Raw genomic sequence first — 14,060 nt, 5'->3', positions numbered from 1 at the left:
ACCTCGGAAAAAAGTTCGCGAACATATTCGCGAACTTGCGTCAAAAATGCGAACGGTTCGCGAACGTCGCGAACCCCATAGACTTCAATGGGAAGGTGAATTTTAAAAGCTAGAAAAGACATTTCTGGCCAGAAAAATGATTTTAAAGTTGTTTAAAGGGTGCAACGACCTGGACAGTGCCATACCAGAGGGGGATCAAGGGCAAAAATATTTCTAAAAAATCCATTGTTGACACAGCGCTGCGTTTTGTGCTGTAAAGGGCAGAAATCACACTACATTTCTAAACCTGTGTAATAAAATGCTTTAAAACGTCCGGCGTCTACATGCCAATCAAGTCGTGTAAAGGTTACAGCCTGTTCACACGCAAAGACGAAACGCGGTGCTTACTGCAACGCAAAAAGACGCAAAGAGCTTTAATGAATGATACCGTCAAGTGAGCAAATAATAGTTTTTAATTACTAGTTGCTTGTCACCTCCAGGATGTTCGTCCTGTTGGTGGCAATATTTCTGTAGTGGTGTGTTTAGCAGTCACCGTGCTTGTGCGCACGTGCACGGTCAGGCAGAGGTAATTCAATGTACAGTGAAGTGAACCAAAAAACACTGATTCTGCAGTGTGGGCCCAGTTTTGGTCTACTTTATTGATCACCTGCGGTGACCTTAAAAGATGCGATTTTGCCACTGTTGCAGAACCCTGAAAAATTAGGCATGTGTACTTTCCTGAAAAATTATGTTTTTTTTGTCGCAGCCACTGAACCAGAAGTCCAGAAACAATATGCCATATAAATGCTGAAAATATTAATTTTTTTTTGTGGCAGCCACTGCAGCACAGAGGCCAGAAAAAATATGCCATATAAATGCAAACAATATTAATTTTTTTTTGTCGCAGCCACTGCAGCACAGAGGCCAGAAAAAATATGCCATATAAATGCAAACAATATTAATTTTTTTTTGTCGCAGCCACTGCAGCACAGAGGCCAGGAAAAATATGCCATATAAATGCTAACAATATAAATTTTTTTTGTCGCAGACACTGAAGCACAGAGGCCAGAAAAAATATGCCATATAAATGCAAACAATATTAATTTTTTTTTGTCGCAGCCACTGCAGCACAGAGGCCAGAAAAAATATGCCATATAAATGCAAACAATATTAATTTTTTTTTGTCGCAGCCACTGCAGCACAGAGGCCAGGAAAAATATGCCATATAAATGCTAACAATATAAAAATTTTTTGTCGCAGACACTGAAGCACAGAGGCCAGAAAAAATATGCCATATAAATGCTGAAAATATTAAATTTTTTTGGTCGCAGCCACTGAAGCACAGAGGCCAGAAAAAATATGCCATATAAATGCTGAAAATATTCTGGTTTTTTTTGGTCGCAGCCACTGAAGCACAGAGGCCAGAAAAACTCAGGATTTACCTGGATTCAAATTAAACCAGTAGGGTTTGCACCCTAGTTTGTAACGGTGGTGGAGGGAGGAGGACGCTAAAGGACAGCTGTATGTGGAGTCATGAGGCGTGCAGAGAAGGACAGCTGCATGGGGAGTCAGAATCAGAAACTCAGAACAAGTCTTCCGGCGTGCAGTAACCCTCCGAGATCCACCCCTCATTCATTTTAATAAAGGTCAGGTAATCCACACTTTTGTGACCTAGGCGAGTTCTCTTCTCAGTTACAATCCCTCCTGCTGCACTGAAGGTCCTTTCTGAGAGGACACTTGAGGCGGGGCAAGACAAGAGGTTCATGGCAAATTGTGACAGCTCTGGCCACAGATCAAGCCTGCGCACCCAGTAGTCCAGGGGTTCATCGCTCCTCAGAGTGTCGATATCTGCAGTTAATGCCAGGTAGTCCGCTACCTGCCGGTCGAGGCGTTCTTTGAGGGTGGATCCAGAAGGGTTCTGCCGCTGCCTTGGACAAAAAAACATTTGCATGTCTGACGTTACAGAGTGGCCAAAGTGCTTTGTCCTTGCAGGTGCGCTCGTGGCAGGATTACTGGCACCTCTGCCCCTGGAATGTTGATGAGTTCCTGAAGTGACATCACCCTTAAAAGCATTGTACAACATGTTTTGCAGGCTGGTTTGTAAATGCAGCATCCTTTCAGACTTGTGGTATGTTGGTAACATTTCTGACACTTTATGCTTGTACCGAGGGTCTAGTAGAGTCGCGACCCAGTACAGGTCCTTCTCCTTAAGCCTCTTGATACGGGGGTCCTTCAACAGGCATGACAGCATGAAAGACCCCATTCTCACAAGGTTGGATGCAGAGGTATCCATCTCCGCTTCCTCGTTATCAAGGACTGCATCATCCACGGTCTCCTCCCCCCAGCCACGTACAAGACCAGGGGTCCCCAAAAGGTCACCACTAGCCCCCTGGGAAGCCTGCTCCTGTTGGTCCTCCTCCTCCACAAAGCCACCTTCCTCCTCTGACTCCACTTCTGACACCTCTCCCTGCGTTGCAGCAGGTGCCTGGGTTCGTTCTGGTGATTCCGACCAGAAATCGTGCGCTTCCTGCTCCTCGTCACGCTGGTCTACAGCCTCATCTGTCACTCGTCGCACGGCACGCTCCAGGAAGAAAGCAAAGGGTATTAGGTCGCTGATGGTGCCTTCGGTGCGACTGACCATATTTGTAACCTCTTCAAAAGGGCGCATGAGCCTGCAGGCATCGCGCATAAGCACCCAGTAACGGGGGAAAAAATCCCCAGCTCTGCAGATCCAGTCCTACCACCCAGTTCAAACAGGTATTCGTTGACGGCTCTTTGTTGTTGCAGCAGACGTTCCAACATGAGGAGCGTTGAATTCCAGCGAGTCTGGCTGTCGCAAATCAAACGCCTGACTGGCATGTTGTACCGCTGCTGAATGTCAGCAAGGCGTGCCATGGCTGTATAGGAACGTCTGAAATGGGCCGACACCTTCCTGGACTGCCTGAGAACGTCCTGGAATCCTGGGTACTTTGAGACAAAACGTTGTACTATTAAATTCAGAACATGTGCCATGCAGGGCACATGTGTTAAATTGCCCAGTCTCAGTGCTGCCAACAGATTGCTTCCATTGTCACACACCACTTTTCTGATCTTCAGTTGGTGTGGGGTCAGCCACCGATCGGCCTGTGACTGCAGAGATGACAGGAGTACAGATCCGGTATGGTTTTTGCTTTCCAGGCACGTCATCCCCAAGACAGCATGACAACGGCGTACCTGGCACGTCGAATAGCCTAGGGGGAGCTGGGGGTGCACAGGTGTGGAGGAGGAGGACCCAGCAGCAGAGGACGAAGAAGAGGAAGAAGACGAGGTAGAGAGCGAAGGAGGAGTATAGGTGGTGGCAGAACCGCGTGCAATCCGTGGCGGTGACACCAACTCCACTGTCGTTGTTGAGCCACACATTTCCTGCTTCCCAGCCATGACCAAGTTCACCCAGTGGGCAGTGTAGGTGACATACCTGCCCTGACCATGCTTGGAGGACCATGCGTCAGTAGTCATATGGACCTTTGGCCCAACACTAAGTGACAGAGATGCGGTGACTTGGCTCTGCACATGGTGGTACAGGTGTGGTATTCCCTTTTTTGAAAAAAAATTGCGGCTGGGTACCTTCCACTGCGGTGTCCCAATTGCTACAAATTTGCGGAAGGCCTCAGAGTCCACCAGCTGGTATGGTAAAAGCTGGCGGGCTAAGAGTGCAGACAAGCCAGCAGTCAGACGCCGGGCAAGGGGGTGACTCGCAGACATTGGCTTCTTACGCTCAAACGTGGCCCTCACAGAAACTTGGCTGGGGGCAGATGACTGGGAATGGGAACTGGTGGTCAAGGTGGAAGGCGGAGTGGAGGGTGGTTCAGACGGGTCAAGGACAGCAGAGGTAGAGCAGTAAGATGCTGGACCAGAAGGAGGGTGGCTTTTAGTTTGCCTGTTGCCTTTGAGGTGTTGCTCCCAAAGTGCTTTGTGCTTGCCGTTCATGTGCCTTCGCATAGAAGTTGTACCTATGTGGCTGTTGGGCTTCCCAAGACTCAGTTTCTGACTGCACTCATTGCAAATTACAACGCTTTTGTCAGAGGCACACACATTAAAAAAATCCCACACTGCTTACCTTTTTGAAGCTGGCAATCTGGCGGTAACAGTAGAAGTTGGCGGTGTTGGCGGCAATGGCGGGTGCGTTGGCCGGCTGACCACAGGTGCCGATACATGTTGTTGCCCTACTGTTCCCTGCGAGCTGTCCTCCCTGCTTCTTCTAAGTCTTATTCTCCTCCTGCCTCTCTGACTCTCCGTCTCTCCATCTGAACTATCCTCCTCTTGCTCTCTTCTACTGGGCACCCACAAAACATCAATCTCCTCATCATCATTCTCCTCAGATGCATCAATTTCTTCTAACAGCTCACAGAAGGAAGCAGCAGCGGGGACCTCCTCGTCATCACTCATTATGTCCATCTCTGTTGTGTTCTCTGCCAGAATTAAATCTGGTGTAACGTCCTCATCTCCTTCATCTTCTTCTGCCAATAATGGTTGCGCATCACTCAGTTCAAGAAACTCATGTGAAAATAACTCCTCTGACTCCAGTGAAGAAGGGGCGCCGGTGGTGGAGGAAGTGTTACGTGGGGTGCCCATAGCAGTGGAGGATGAGGATGTTGTGGTAAAGTTAGAAACGGTAGAGGATGGGGTGTGCTGTGTAAGCCAGTCAACTACCTCTTCAGCATTTTGGGAGTTCAGGGTCATTGCCTTTTTAAAACTGGGCAATTTCCTAGGGCCACAGGATAGCATAGCAGCACGGCCCCTAGTGCCTCTGCGTGGCGGCCTGCCTTTGCCTGGCATTATTTTTAAAACAAAAACAACAACAACTCAGGTGGTGTTTCTGGAGACGGTATTATTATTGATATTTAGACAGAATGTGAAAAAGCTCACACAGCTAAGTGGCAGTGGTTTGAAAATGAAGAACACACTGGGCAAATAATGCCTACAAGGTCAACGTATACACTACAGCAGTGGTGGATACGGAATATATTATTGCTGCTTGAAAAACGTCACTCAGGTGGTGTTTCTGGAGACGGTATTATTATTGATATTTAGACAGAATGTGAACAAGCTCACACAGCTAGATGGCAGTGGTTCGAAAATGAAGAACACACTGGGCAAATAATGCCTACAAGGTCAACGTATACACTACAGCAGTGGTGGATACGGAATATATTATTGCTGCTTGAAAAACGTCACTCAGGTGGTGTTTCTGGAGACGGTATTATTATTGATATTTAGACAGAATGTGAAAAAGCTCACACAGCTAAGTGGCAGTGGTTTGAAAATGAAGAACACACTGGGCAAATAATGCCTGCAAGGTCAACGTATACACTACAGCAGTGGTCGATACGGAATATATTATTGCTGCTTGAAAAACGTCACTCAGGTGGTGTTTCTGGAGACGGTATTATTATTGATATTTAGACAGAATGTGAAAAAGCTCACACAGCTAGATGGCCACTGGGCAAATAATGCCTGCAAGTGCACTACTATTGGTGCACTACTATGAAGAACAGCAAACAGCACTGGACACCTTAAAGAACAGTAAGATAAGTAAAATAAAAAAAAAAATTATATGTATATTAAAAAAAAAAAATATTCTCGGGTTGGTGCTGCTGAACTACTAGGAGCAGCACAGTAGCACACCAGTCCCACTCCCCAACACTGCTAGACTAATAGCACTTGGCTGTTAAAGTAGCAAAGTAAAACAACAAAAAAGAAAATAAAAGCAGTCCTTACAAGGACTATTGGGTTATTACAGCAGTCAGCAGATGAGATCAGAAGAGATCAGTGCCCACAGCAGGCAGCTACATACAGAGCACTGCAGTAGAAGGTAGATTACTAGCCAGCAAAGCTACCCTAAAATGTCCCTCAAATCCCTGCAGACTTCTGTCCCTCCAATACAGAGCAGTATCAAGTAGATTACTAGCCAGCAAACTTACTATCAACTGTCCCTCAAAGAAATCAGTGAAATCAGTAACAGCTCTCTCCCTACACTAGCTCTTGCAAGCACACACAGGCAGAATGAAAAAACGCTGCAGGGCTTCAGTTTATATATGGAAGGGGAGTGGTCCAGGGAGTGTGGGGGTGGTCCAGGAGGGAGAGCTTCCTGATTGGCTTGCCATGTATCTGCTGGTCTGGGGTGAGAGGTCAAAAAAAAGCGCCAGGTAAGGCAAACCCAAAATGGCGAACGTCGCGCGACGTTCGCGAACATTCGGCGAGCGCGAACAGCCGATGTTCGCGCGAACAAGTTCGCCGGCGAACAGTCCGCGATATCCCTAATCCTTAAAAACGGTGCTGTAGTGATGTAACCAGTTATAATCGGTTCTCATGAATGTAATTTCTGTCATGTGACTCACTAAAACTTGTGTATTATAATAAAAATGTACAGCATGTTGTAAAATATGAGGATATTAGAAGTCACTTTAGAGTTCAAAACCTGTATAAAAGCACTAGGACTTCGGAGGTAAATTATTCATTATATATTGTGCATAAATGGATGTTGCTACAGAAAATGCAAGTTCAGTCATACAATATAACTCCCTGTGCAGAATAACCTTTCAAAATGTATTACTTATCTTTTTATGGGAAAATAAAGTAAACACAATCCATACTTTGAGCCCTGATGTTCTCTGTAGACTCTATGGGCAAACCCACTAACCTCCGAAAATTTGCCAGTGACGGCTTCGCTCACAGTGCAACACTTCGCCAGGCGTAGATTTGCCAGGACAACACTACACAGTGCTATGCAATATGTTGGCGCTATATAAATACACGTTAATAATAATAATTCACTAAAATCCGAAGTTGTGTCCAGGGCTGGTGAAGTTGCGCTAGCGTTACTGCGCCAAGCAAAGCGAAGTTGCACTAGCGTTGCCTAATTTGCATATGGCGGGAAGTTAAAGTTAAATGGAGGTATATGTTGCAGCAAATACATTACACTACACAAGCCTGGGAAACCTTAATAAAAGAAAATAGAGTTGTTATATTGCCCTACACATGAGCCCAGTGTATAGTTTAGGTGCCATATGTTAGGAAATGTAGGGGGGAAGCTGGTTACTCCAAAAAAAATTACGCTCTTTTGCAGCCTATCACCCTGAAAAAAAGGAAAAGACGCTAGCGTTTTTTGGGACTATTTTTTTTAGGATCTCCTATATACTCTATTGCACTTCGCCTGGTCTGAGGTGGCGAAGGCAAGTCTGGCGCAAGAGGTAACGTTCAGTAAAATCCGCATCTTAGTGAATTTGCGTAATTACGTCCATTTGCCAAAACGCAAATCAGTGGCGTAACTAGATATTACTGGGCCCCACAGCAAATTATTTTTCAGGCCCCCAAAATTTTTAGCAGTTGACTTGTTTTACCAATATTTATTGAAACTGTATATGAATTAGGGCCTCGTGGGGCCCCTATACCTCCTGGGCCCCCCTGCAGGCGCAGGGTCTGCTTCCTCTATAGTTACGCCCCTGGCGCAAATTCTCCTGGTGTTAGAGAGCGAAGTACATACTTTTTAAATATTGGATAACTATAAAAAAGAATTAAAAAGTAATAGTGTAATAAATGGTAGTATCCTCTTAAAGTACAGCTATACCCCTGAACAATGTAGGTCTCTAAAAATGTGTTGCATAAAACGGCTAGTTTTCTCCCCTTTAAAAGTCAGACCAGAAAAAATCAGACTTTAATAAATAACCCCCTTAGAATCAATCAATCCACTGACCTACAGATGTGTTTATCAATTTGATAACTTTTATGTTACAGTTTCCCAATTTAACCTGACAATTTACCCCCAAACCCACTGGAAAGAATCTTTCTCTAGCGCTTCCTCTCTTTTCCTCTTCAGGAGGGTCCGGTCTCTCAAACGCCGTGTTGTAATCTCTAGAAAATTAACATATTTTTAAAATAAATACTGTGAAACAAAATGTCAGCCAGTACAGAAAACTGTGAATATGTACTGTATCAAATAGGTGTTTATACTTTCATACTTATAATATGCAATAGCCACAAATTTTCTGTAAAATATATCTTTATAATATAACACACAAGTTTCAGTGAGTCATGTGAATAAAAGCAATTGCCCTTCAGCCCTGTGCATTTATATGGTCTAGGAACTCCTCAATAATCTATCCTTATATTTTACAATAGGGGATTACATTATCATTTATCTGTTATTTATATATCAATGACATATACACTATGTATGTATATATATATATATATATATATATATATATATATATATACAGTATATATACAAGGAGGTTAGTAACAGCACTCAAGCTTAGAAAAATGTAGATGTGGTGCTCGTCCTTGGGGATGCTCCGGTTAGCTTCCCATAGTATGTAAAATCAAAAGATGGACAGCACTCACTTGTTAATGCTTAAATTCTGTATTAAAAGATAAAAAACTTTACATCACCATATATGTGCACATATCATTCGGCGACGTTTCGAGCCATGTTGGCCCTTTCTCAAGCCATGTGTATCAATGGTATAAAGGCATAATCCGTAATCAAAATGGAATTTAAAGTCCAGAGAAGGAAGTGACATGCAATGTATTTTTCACACATAGTGCGGGGCTTCCACCCCATAACCTGATACACATACAAAGCCATGATTGCGAATGAATAAATATATATATATATATATATATATATATATATATATATATATATATATATATATATATATATATATATATATATATACATGCAGTGCTTTACAGAGATTGCCATTCACATCAGCCCCTGCCACAGTGAAGCTTACAGTCTAACGCAGATTAATCAGAATGCTGACTTGTTCAATATGAGTTCTATGAATAAGACTGGTTTTTGCCTATTATTTGATAAAAATTTGATGAGTTTTGTCATTTCCTGAACAGGAAAAGTGAACCTACTTCCTGTGTGGTCCATGCAAGATAAGTAATTAGATTAGCGGTGGACAGATAATCCCCCTGCACAATGTACTTCTGCAAACAAAAAGTCACAACAAAGATTAAAAGGAGATGGTTGTACACTGGTACAGGGTAAGCTAATTGTTTACCTCACAAGGACCAAACATGGAGCAGCTTCATGTTTCTCCTGTTTATCTCAATATATAGCAAAAACTAACAATTTGTCATGATTAGAACTCTAAGCGAGTTATTTATCAAAATCCGAATTTATCTCATTATTTTCCGAAATATACTTTGACTAAATCCGCACAGGTTATTTCCCATTATATATCAATACATTTTCCCGGAAAAATTCGATTTTGGGAAAACCCAAAAACTTTGCCTGAAAACCGCTAAATCTTTGGATTTTTGCACTACCACTTCTGTGTTGATAACACTCAGATCTATCTCTCCTCTCCTGATCTGACCCCAGAACTCCTAACTCAGGTCTCCTCCTGCCTGTCCGCTATCTCTACCTGGATGTCACAACGCTACCTTAAATTAAACCTCTCTAAAACTGAAATGGTTCTCTTTCCTCCAACTAACACCATTAATATCCCAGAAGTGGCCATCATAGCTAGCAATTCCACTATCACCCCATCTCCCTAGGCCCAGTGCCTTGGGTTTATCCTAGATTCTGCCCTGTCATTCACTCCTCATATCCAGTCACATATTAAATCATGTCACTTCCACCTAAGGAACATATCCAAAATACAATCATTTGTCAGCCAAAATTCTTATTCACTTTCTCGTCATATCACGTCTAGACTACTGTAACTCTTTTACTTGGCCTTCCCCTCAAGAGACTGTCACCTCTCCATTCCATAATGAACACTGCTGCGAGGCTCATAAACCTCAGCAACTGCTCCTCCTCTGCCATTCTACCCTGCAAAACCCTACACTGGCTTCCGCTACCTTTCAGAATAAAATTCAAATTAATGACCCTGACATTCAAAGCACTTCATAACTCTGCCCCACCCTACATCTCTGAACTCATCTCTATATACTCACTACACTCCTCTACTGACCTGCTCCTCAACTCTACTCTCATTACCTCCTCACATGCTCGCATTCAAGACTTTGCAAGGGCTGCAACCCTCCTCTAGAATTCTCTCCTACTTAATTCTGATCGTGCACACTCCCACACCTTGTGTCTTATTCCCTTCCCTTTAGATTCGTAAGATCTTTTGCACAGGGACCTTTTGTACCGGTATTGGTTTTGATGTATGTAACTCCATATGTTCTATGTATGTAATTAATGTGATATAGTTGTATAGATACATTTACTTCACAGCACTGTGAAATATGCTGGTGCTATATAAATAAATGTTAATAATAATAATAATAAAATAATAATATCTTCGGGACTTCTCCCCTTGACTTATATACAACCTCAGCAGGTCTGAGATGCCGGATTTTCAGAACACCAAAAAAAACAGTGACACCAAAAAATTGGTAAAACTGGTGTATAAACACTAGTATAGTTTATATAAATAAGCTATTGTGTAGTGATGGGGCAGACATTAAAACTAAACAAGTAGAAAAGGCACAGATTACATAGTAATACAAAGGGGTTTAGTCCTTAAGCTGGCCATAGACTCAAAGATCCGCTCGTTTGGCGACATCGCCAAACAAGCGAAACTTTCCCCGATATGCCACTAACGGCATGGCTATATCGGGGGTAATTCGAACGTTCGGCCGTATGGCCGAAGGATCGAATTACGATACGCCAAGGGGCTCCCACGGGTTGTCGGGTAAAAATCAAACCTTCCCGATCGATATCGTTGCCAGATATTGATCGGGAAGACCTGTCGGAAGCCCCCATACACAGGCAGATAAGATGTCAAATTGGTCTAAATGACCGATATTGGCAGCTTTATCTGCCCGTGTATGGCCACCTTAACACATGAATGTGTGTAAGCATGCATTCTTGCTTATGCACAGCTACATTATATATGTTTGTGACATACATAGCAGGTTTCCTAAGAAATATGTATTATTGGGCCTCCTATGGGCTAGATCCAATTTGATGTGAAAAACATTTCCTAATTGAATTCTAGATTTTTCAACTCAAATCAACTATATAACTGCCATTGATGACCCGGTTTTGACATGCCATGCTTTTATTATAGGACCTTGCAAAAAATGCATTCTGCTGAGCAGCACATCTCTGGGTTTTTAGTACGCACCCAAAAAAGAAAATAAAAAATATATTTGTAAGTAGTCTATGTAATATATTTAATCATATATACTTGAATAAATACAAAATGCAGCAGTATAAGCATAGAACCACCTTCCTCCACATATGAGTGGGAGATACCATATAACTAAAACTAAGCCACAGCAACCACAACAGCATATGTTACTTTTGTTTCTATGGGTAGTTTTAAGCTTACCTCTACATACAGTATATATGTTTAATGTGTGCCATTACATACCCATGATACTGTATATACAATGTTGCATTATAATACCCACTATATATATACTGTTTATAATGTTGTAACTAATTGCTTTCTAAAGATAACAAAATGTGGCATGCTCTCTGTTTTCAACAAAAAAGAAATGAGGACCATGCATACAAAGACAATAATACTGGATCATCCTCAAACAAAAATGGCCCTTCTGCACATATGTTACAGTCCTTACCTGGCATATCTTGCTGTGCTTCATGGTGCTGAACAGTAGAGACCTCAGCTACATCTGAATAATGGTGATCTTTTTTAAAGTCATCCATGTTTGCTAGTACTCCAAAACCCTTTTTGCCAAGTTTCAACTGCTTCCACAAGAAGTAACTGTGAAATGGTGCTGATCTCTGTAAAAGGAGTGTCTAACAACATTTTTTTCTTCCACCCATTGCTGTCTTATCTCTTTTGACCATTACAGAATGTTAATAAAGATGTTGTTATCTAATGCAGAATTGGTGTTTGTGTCCATGCCTACTTGTAAATTAGTAATGCTCCTCATTTACATGTTAGTTTAGCAACTTTTTAAAGAATGTCTTTTGAATTTTTTTTCTACATTTTCACATTTTACTTCTGTTGTGAAGAAAAAGATGGAGCTCTTTCCACTGATTTAATCTTCTCATTGCATGCAATGCCCACCATTCTAAACTTTCCTAGTTTGGGTATGGAGAGCTGCTGCCAAGACCTAATTACCTACAACTGTAGAAATCTGCACTATTGGGTATTGGGTAGAAATAATAGTAAACATTTATACTATTTATACATGTATAGACGTTTCCAGGGTTAGTTAAGTAGACTAATCGGTTACAGTGGTAAATTAATGAGATGAGAGGCCCCTAGGCTGCATCCACACAGACCACCCTGCTAGGCTACTGCTGGGTCTGGATGCATGCAGATTCCCCCCCCTCTCTATGCTGGGTCGGCCCCCTCCGGCCCAGAACTGCTTCCTGATGGGCGAAACTAAAAAATAATGGGGCAAATTCACTAAGACGCGAAGCGCCGAACGCTAGCGTTAATTCGCTAGCGTTTGGCATTTTCGCTACTGGGCAAATTCACTAACAAACGCAGGCGTAGTTTCGCTAGTGTTACTTCGCAACCTTACGCCAGGCGAATTTTCGCTAGCGATGAAACTACGCAAATTCACTAACTTGCGCAGTGTACTGAACGCTACCTTTTACGCTAGACTTCCTTCGCCACCTCAGACCTGGCGAAGCGCAATAGAGTAGATAGGGATTGTTTAAAAAAAAGTCAATTTTTTTTCTAAGTCCCAAAAAACGCTGGCGTGTTTTCTACATGATGGGTGATAGGCTGAAAAAGATCGAAAAATTTTTGGGGCTCCCCTTCCTCCCCCCTACATTTCCTGACTCATGGCAACTTACCTTGACAGTGGGCACATGTGTAGGGCAAAATAAAATCTTTATTTGCTGATTTGAAGGTTTTCTAGGCATTTGTAGTGCAGATACGTGTTCCTCCATTGAAATTTGAATTTCGCGCCGTATGCAAATTAGCCTTCGATAGCGTAACTTCGCTTTATATAGCGAATCAACGCTAGCGCAACTTCGCAACCTTACGCTACCCCTGTGCGCAACTTCGGATTTTAGTGAATTTGCGGAGCCCTGGCGAAACTACGCCTGGCGAAGTGCTGCGTAGTGCGGCGAAGTTGCGCCTGGCGCAACTTCGCATCTTAGTGAATTTGCCCCAATATGTGCAGCACTGTGTGCAGGATTCGGACCCTGACGCTACCTACAGTACTACCTACAGTACTACCTACAGTACATGTAGAAACACTAAATTCTTGCACTAAATTTTTTATGTTTTGTTCTTAAAGGGCACTTTTAGAAATGTATTAGCCTTTATACTGGTTTTTTTTCAGCCTGCAATAAAATATTTAGGGATAATTTGGATTCGGCTGAATACCTAAATTACTTCTTTGTTTTGTGACAAAAAATCATGGGAAATCCTACCCTGGCCACAATTTGCATATGCAAATTAGGATTCAGATTCGATTCGGTTCGGCCAGGCACAAGGATTTGGCCGAATCGGAATCCTGCTCAAAAAGGCCAAATCCTGGCCTAATCCCGAACCGAATCTTGGATTCGGTGCATCCCTAAAAATATTATATAAAAATAATATATATATATATCCCCCTCCCCCTTATCTTCAGCCCTCTCCTGTTCATCTTCTATTATGAGGTCCACATTGCTGCTAAAATAATTACAACCTGATAGATTAAATTTCAAGTGTAGGGATGTGAAAATTTAGACACCCAATCTATTTACATTTTGCTCCCTACTTTACACATAATAAATCTCCCCTTTAGTCTGTTATATCCTGCAATTGCCCGATACCATTACTGTATGTATGTGTTATATATCTAATCCCCTTTTCTCATATTTATGGCCATATGTTTTATGGGGAAGCCTGAAGGCTCTAGGGATAATTTATGAAGCAGAATGCAGTGTACGAAGACCAGAAAAAGAATCAGCAATTATTTTGCCCTTTCTGTGGAGATGGCATTCCTGTAATTGGAAGCTTTCTGGGAAATGGGGTTTTATGATAGGAAACCCCTATACCTCTATGGTATTATATAAAACATAAACTTTCAACCTAGGTTCCAATATCACCTGTGGTACCCTGCTCTGGAACTTTTGTGCACTTCACCCACGGATTCAT

The 14,060-nt window shown here is 42.4% G+C and overlaps 2 protein-coding genes across 3 annotated transcripts in view; both read right to left on the bottom strand.

Annotated features, from left to right (window-relative positions):
• Positions 1–7,833, bottom strand: part of LOC121399397 (guanosine-3',5'-bis(diphosphate) 3'-pyrophosphohydrolase MESH1) — a 97,213-nt gene extending 89,380 nt beyond the window's left edge. The window contains exon 1 of the mRNA XM_041580000.1: positions 7,791–7,833. The gene's annotated coding sequence lies outside the window, so the exon portion shown is untranslated. The remainder of the gene's footprint in view (positions 1–7,790) is intronic.
• LOC121399394 (coronin-2A-like) overlaps positions 1–11,660 on the bottom strand; it is a 57,709-nt gene extending 46,049 nt beyond the window's left edge. The window contains exon 1 of one of the 2 annotated variants that reach the window (XM_041579996.1): positions 11,572–11,660. In XM_041579996.1, coding sequence (XP_041435930.1) covers positions 11,572–11,595 — 24 coding nt within the window. In that variant the 5' untranslated portion in view covers positions 11,596–11,660. Of the gene's footprint in view, positions 1–7,790; positions 7,864–11,571 lie in introns of those variants that run through there. The other variant, XM_041579997.1, reaches the window with a different exon arrangement.
• Positions 11,661–14,060: the final 2,400 nt, after the last annotated feature.

This window comes from Xenopus laevis, chromosome 1S (genome assembly GCF_017654675.1).
Source record: "Xenopus laevis strain J_2021 chromosome 1S, Xenopus_laevis_v10.1, whole genome shotgun sequence".
NCBI lineage: Eukaryota > Metazoa > Chordata > Amphibia > Anura > Pipidae > Xenopus > Xenopus laevis.
The sequence above is the reverse complement of the archived record's forward strand: the minus strand, read 5'-3'. Positions and strand labels throughout refer to the sequence as shown.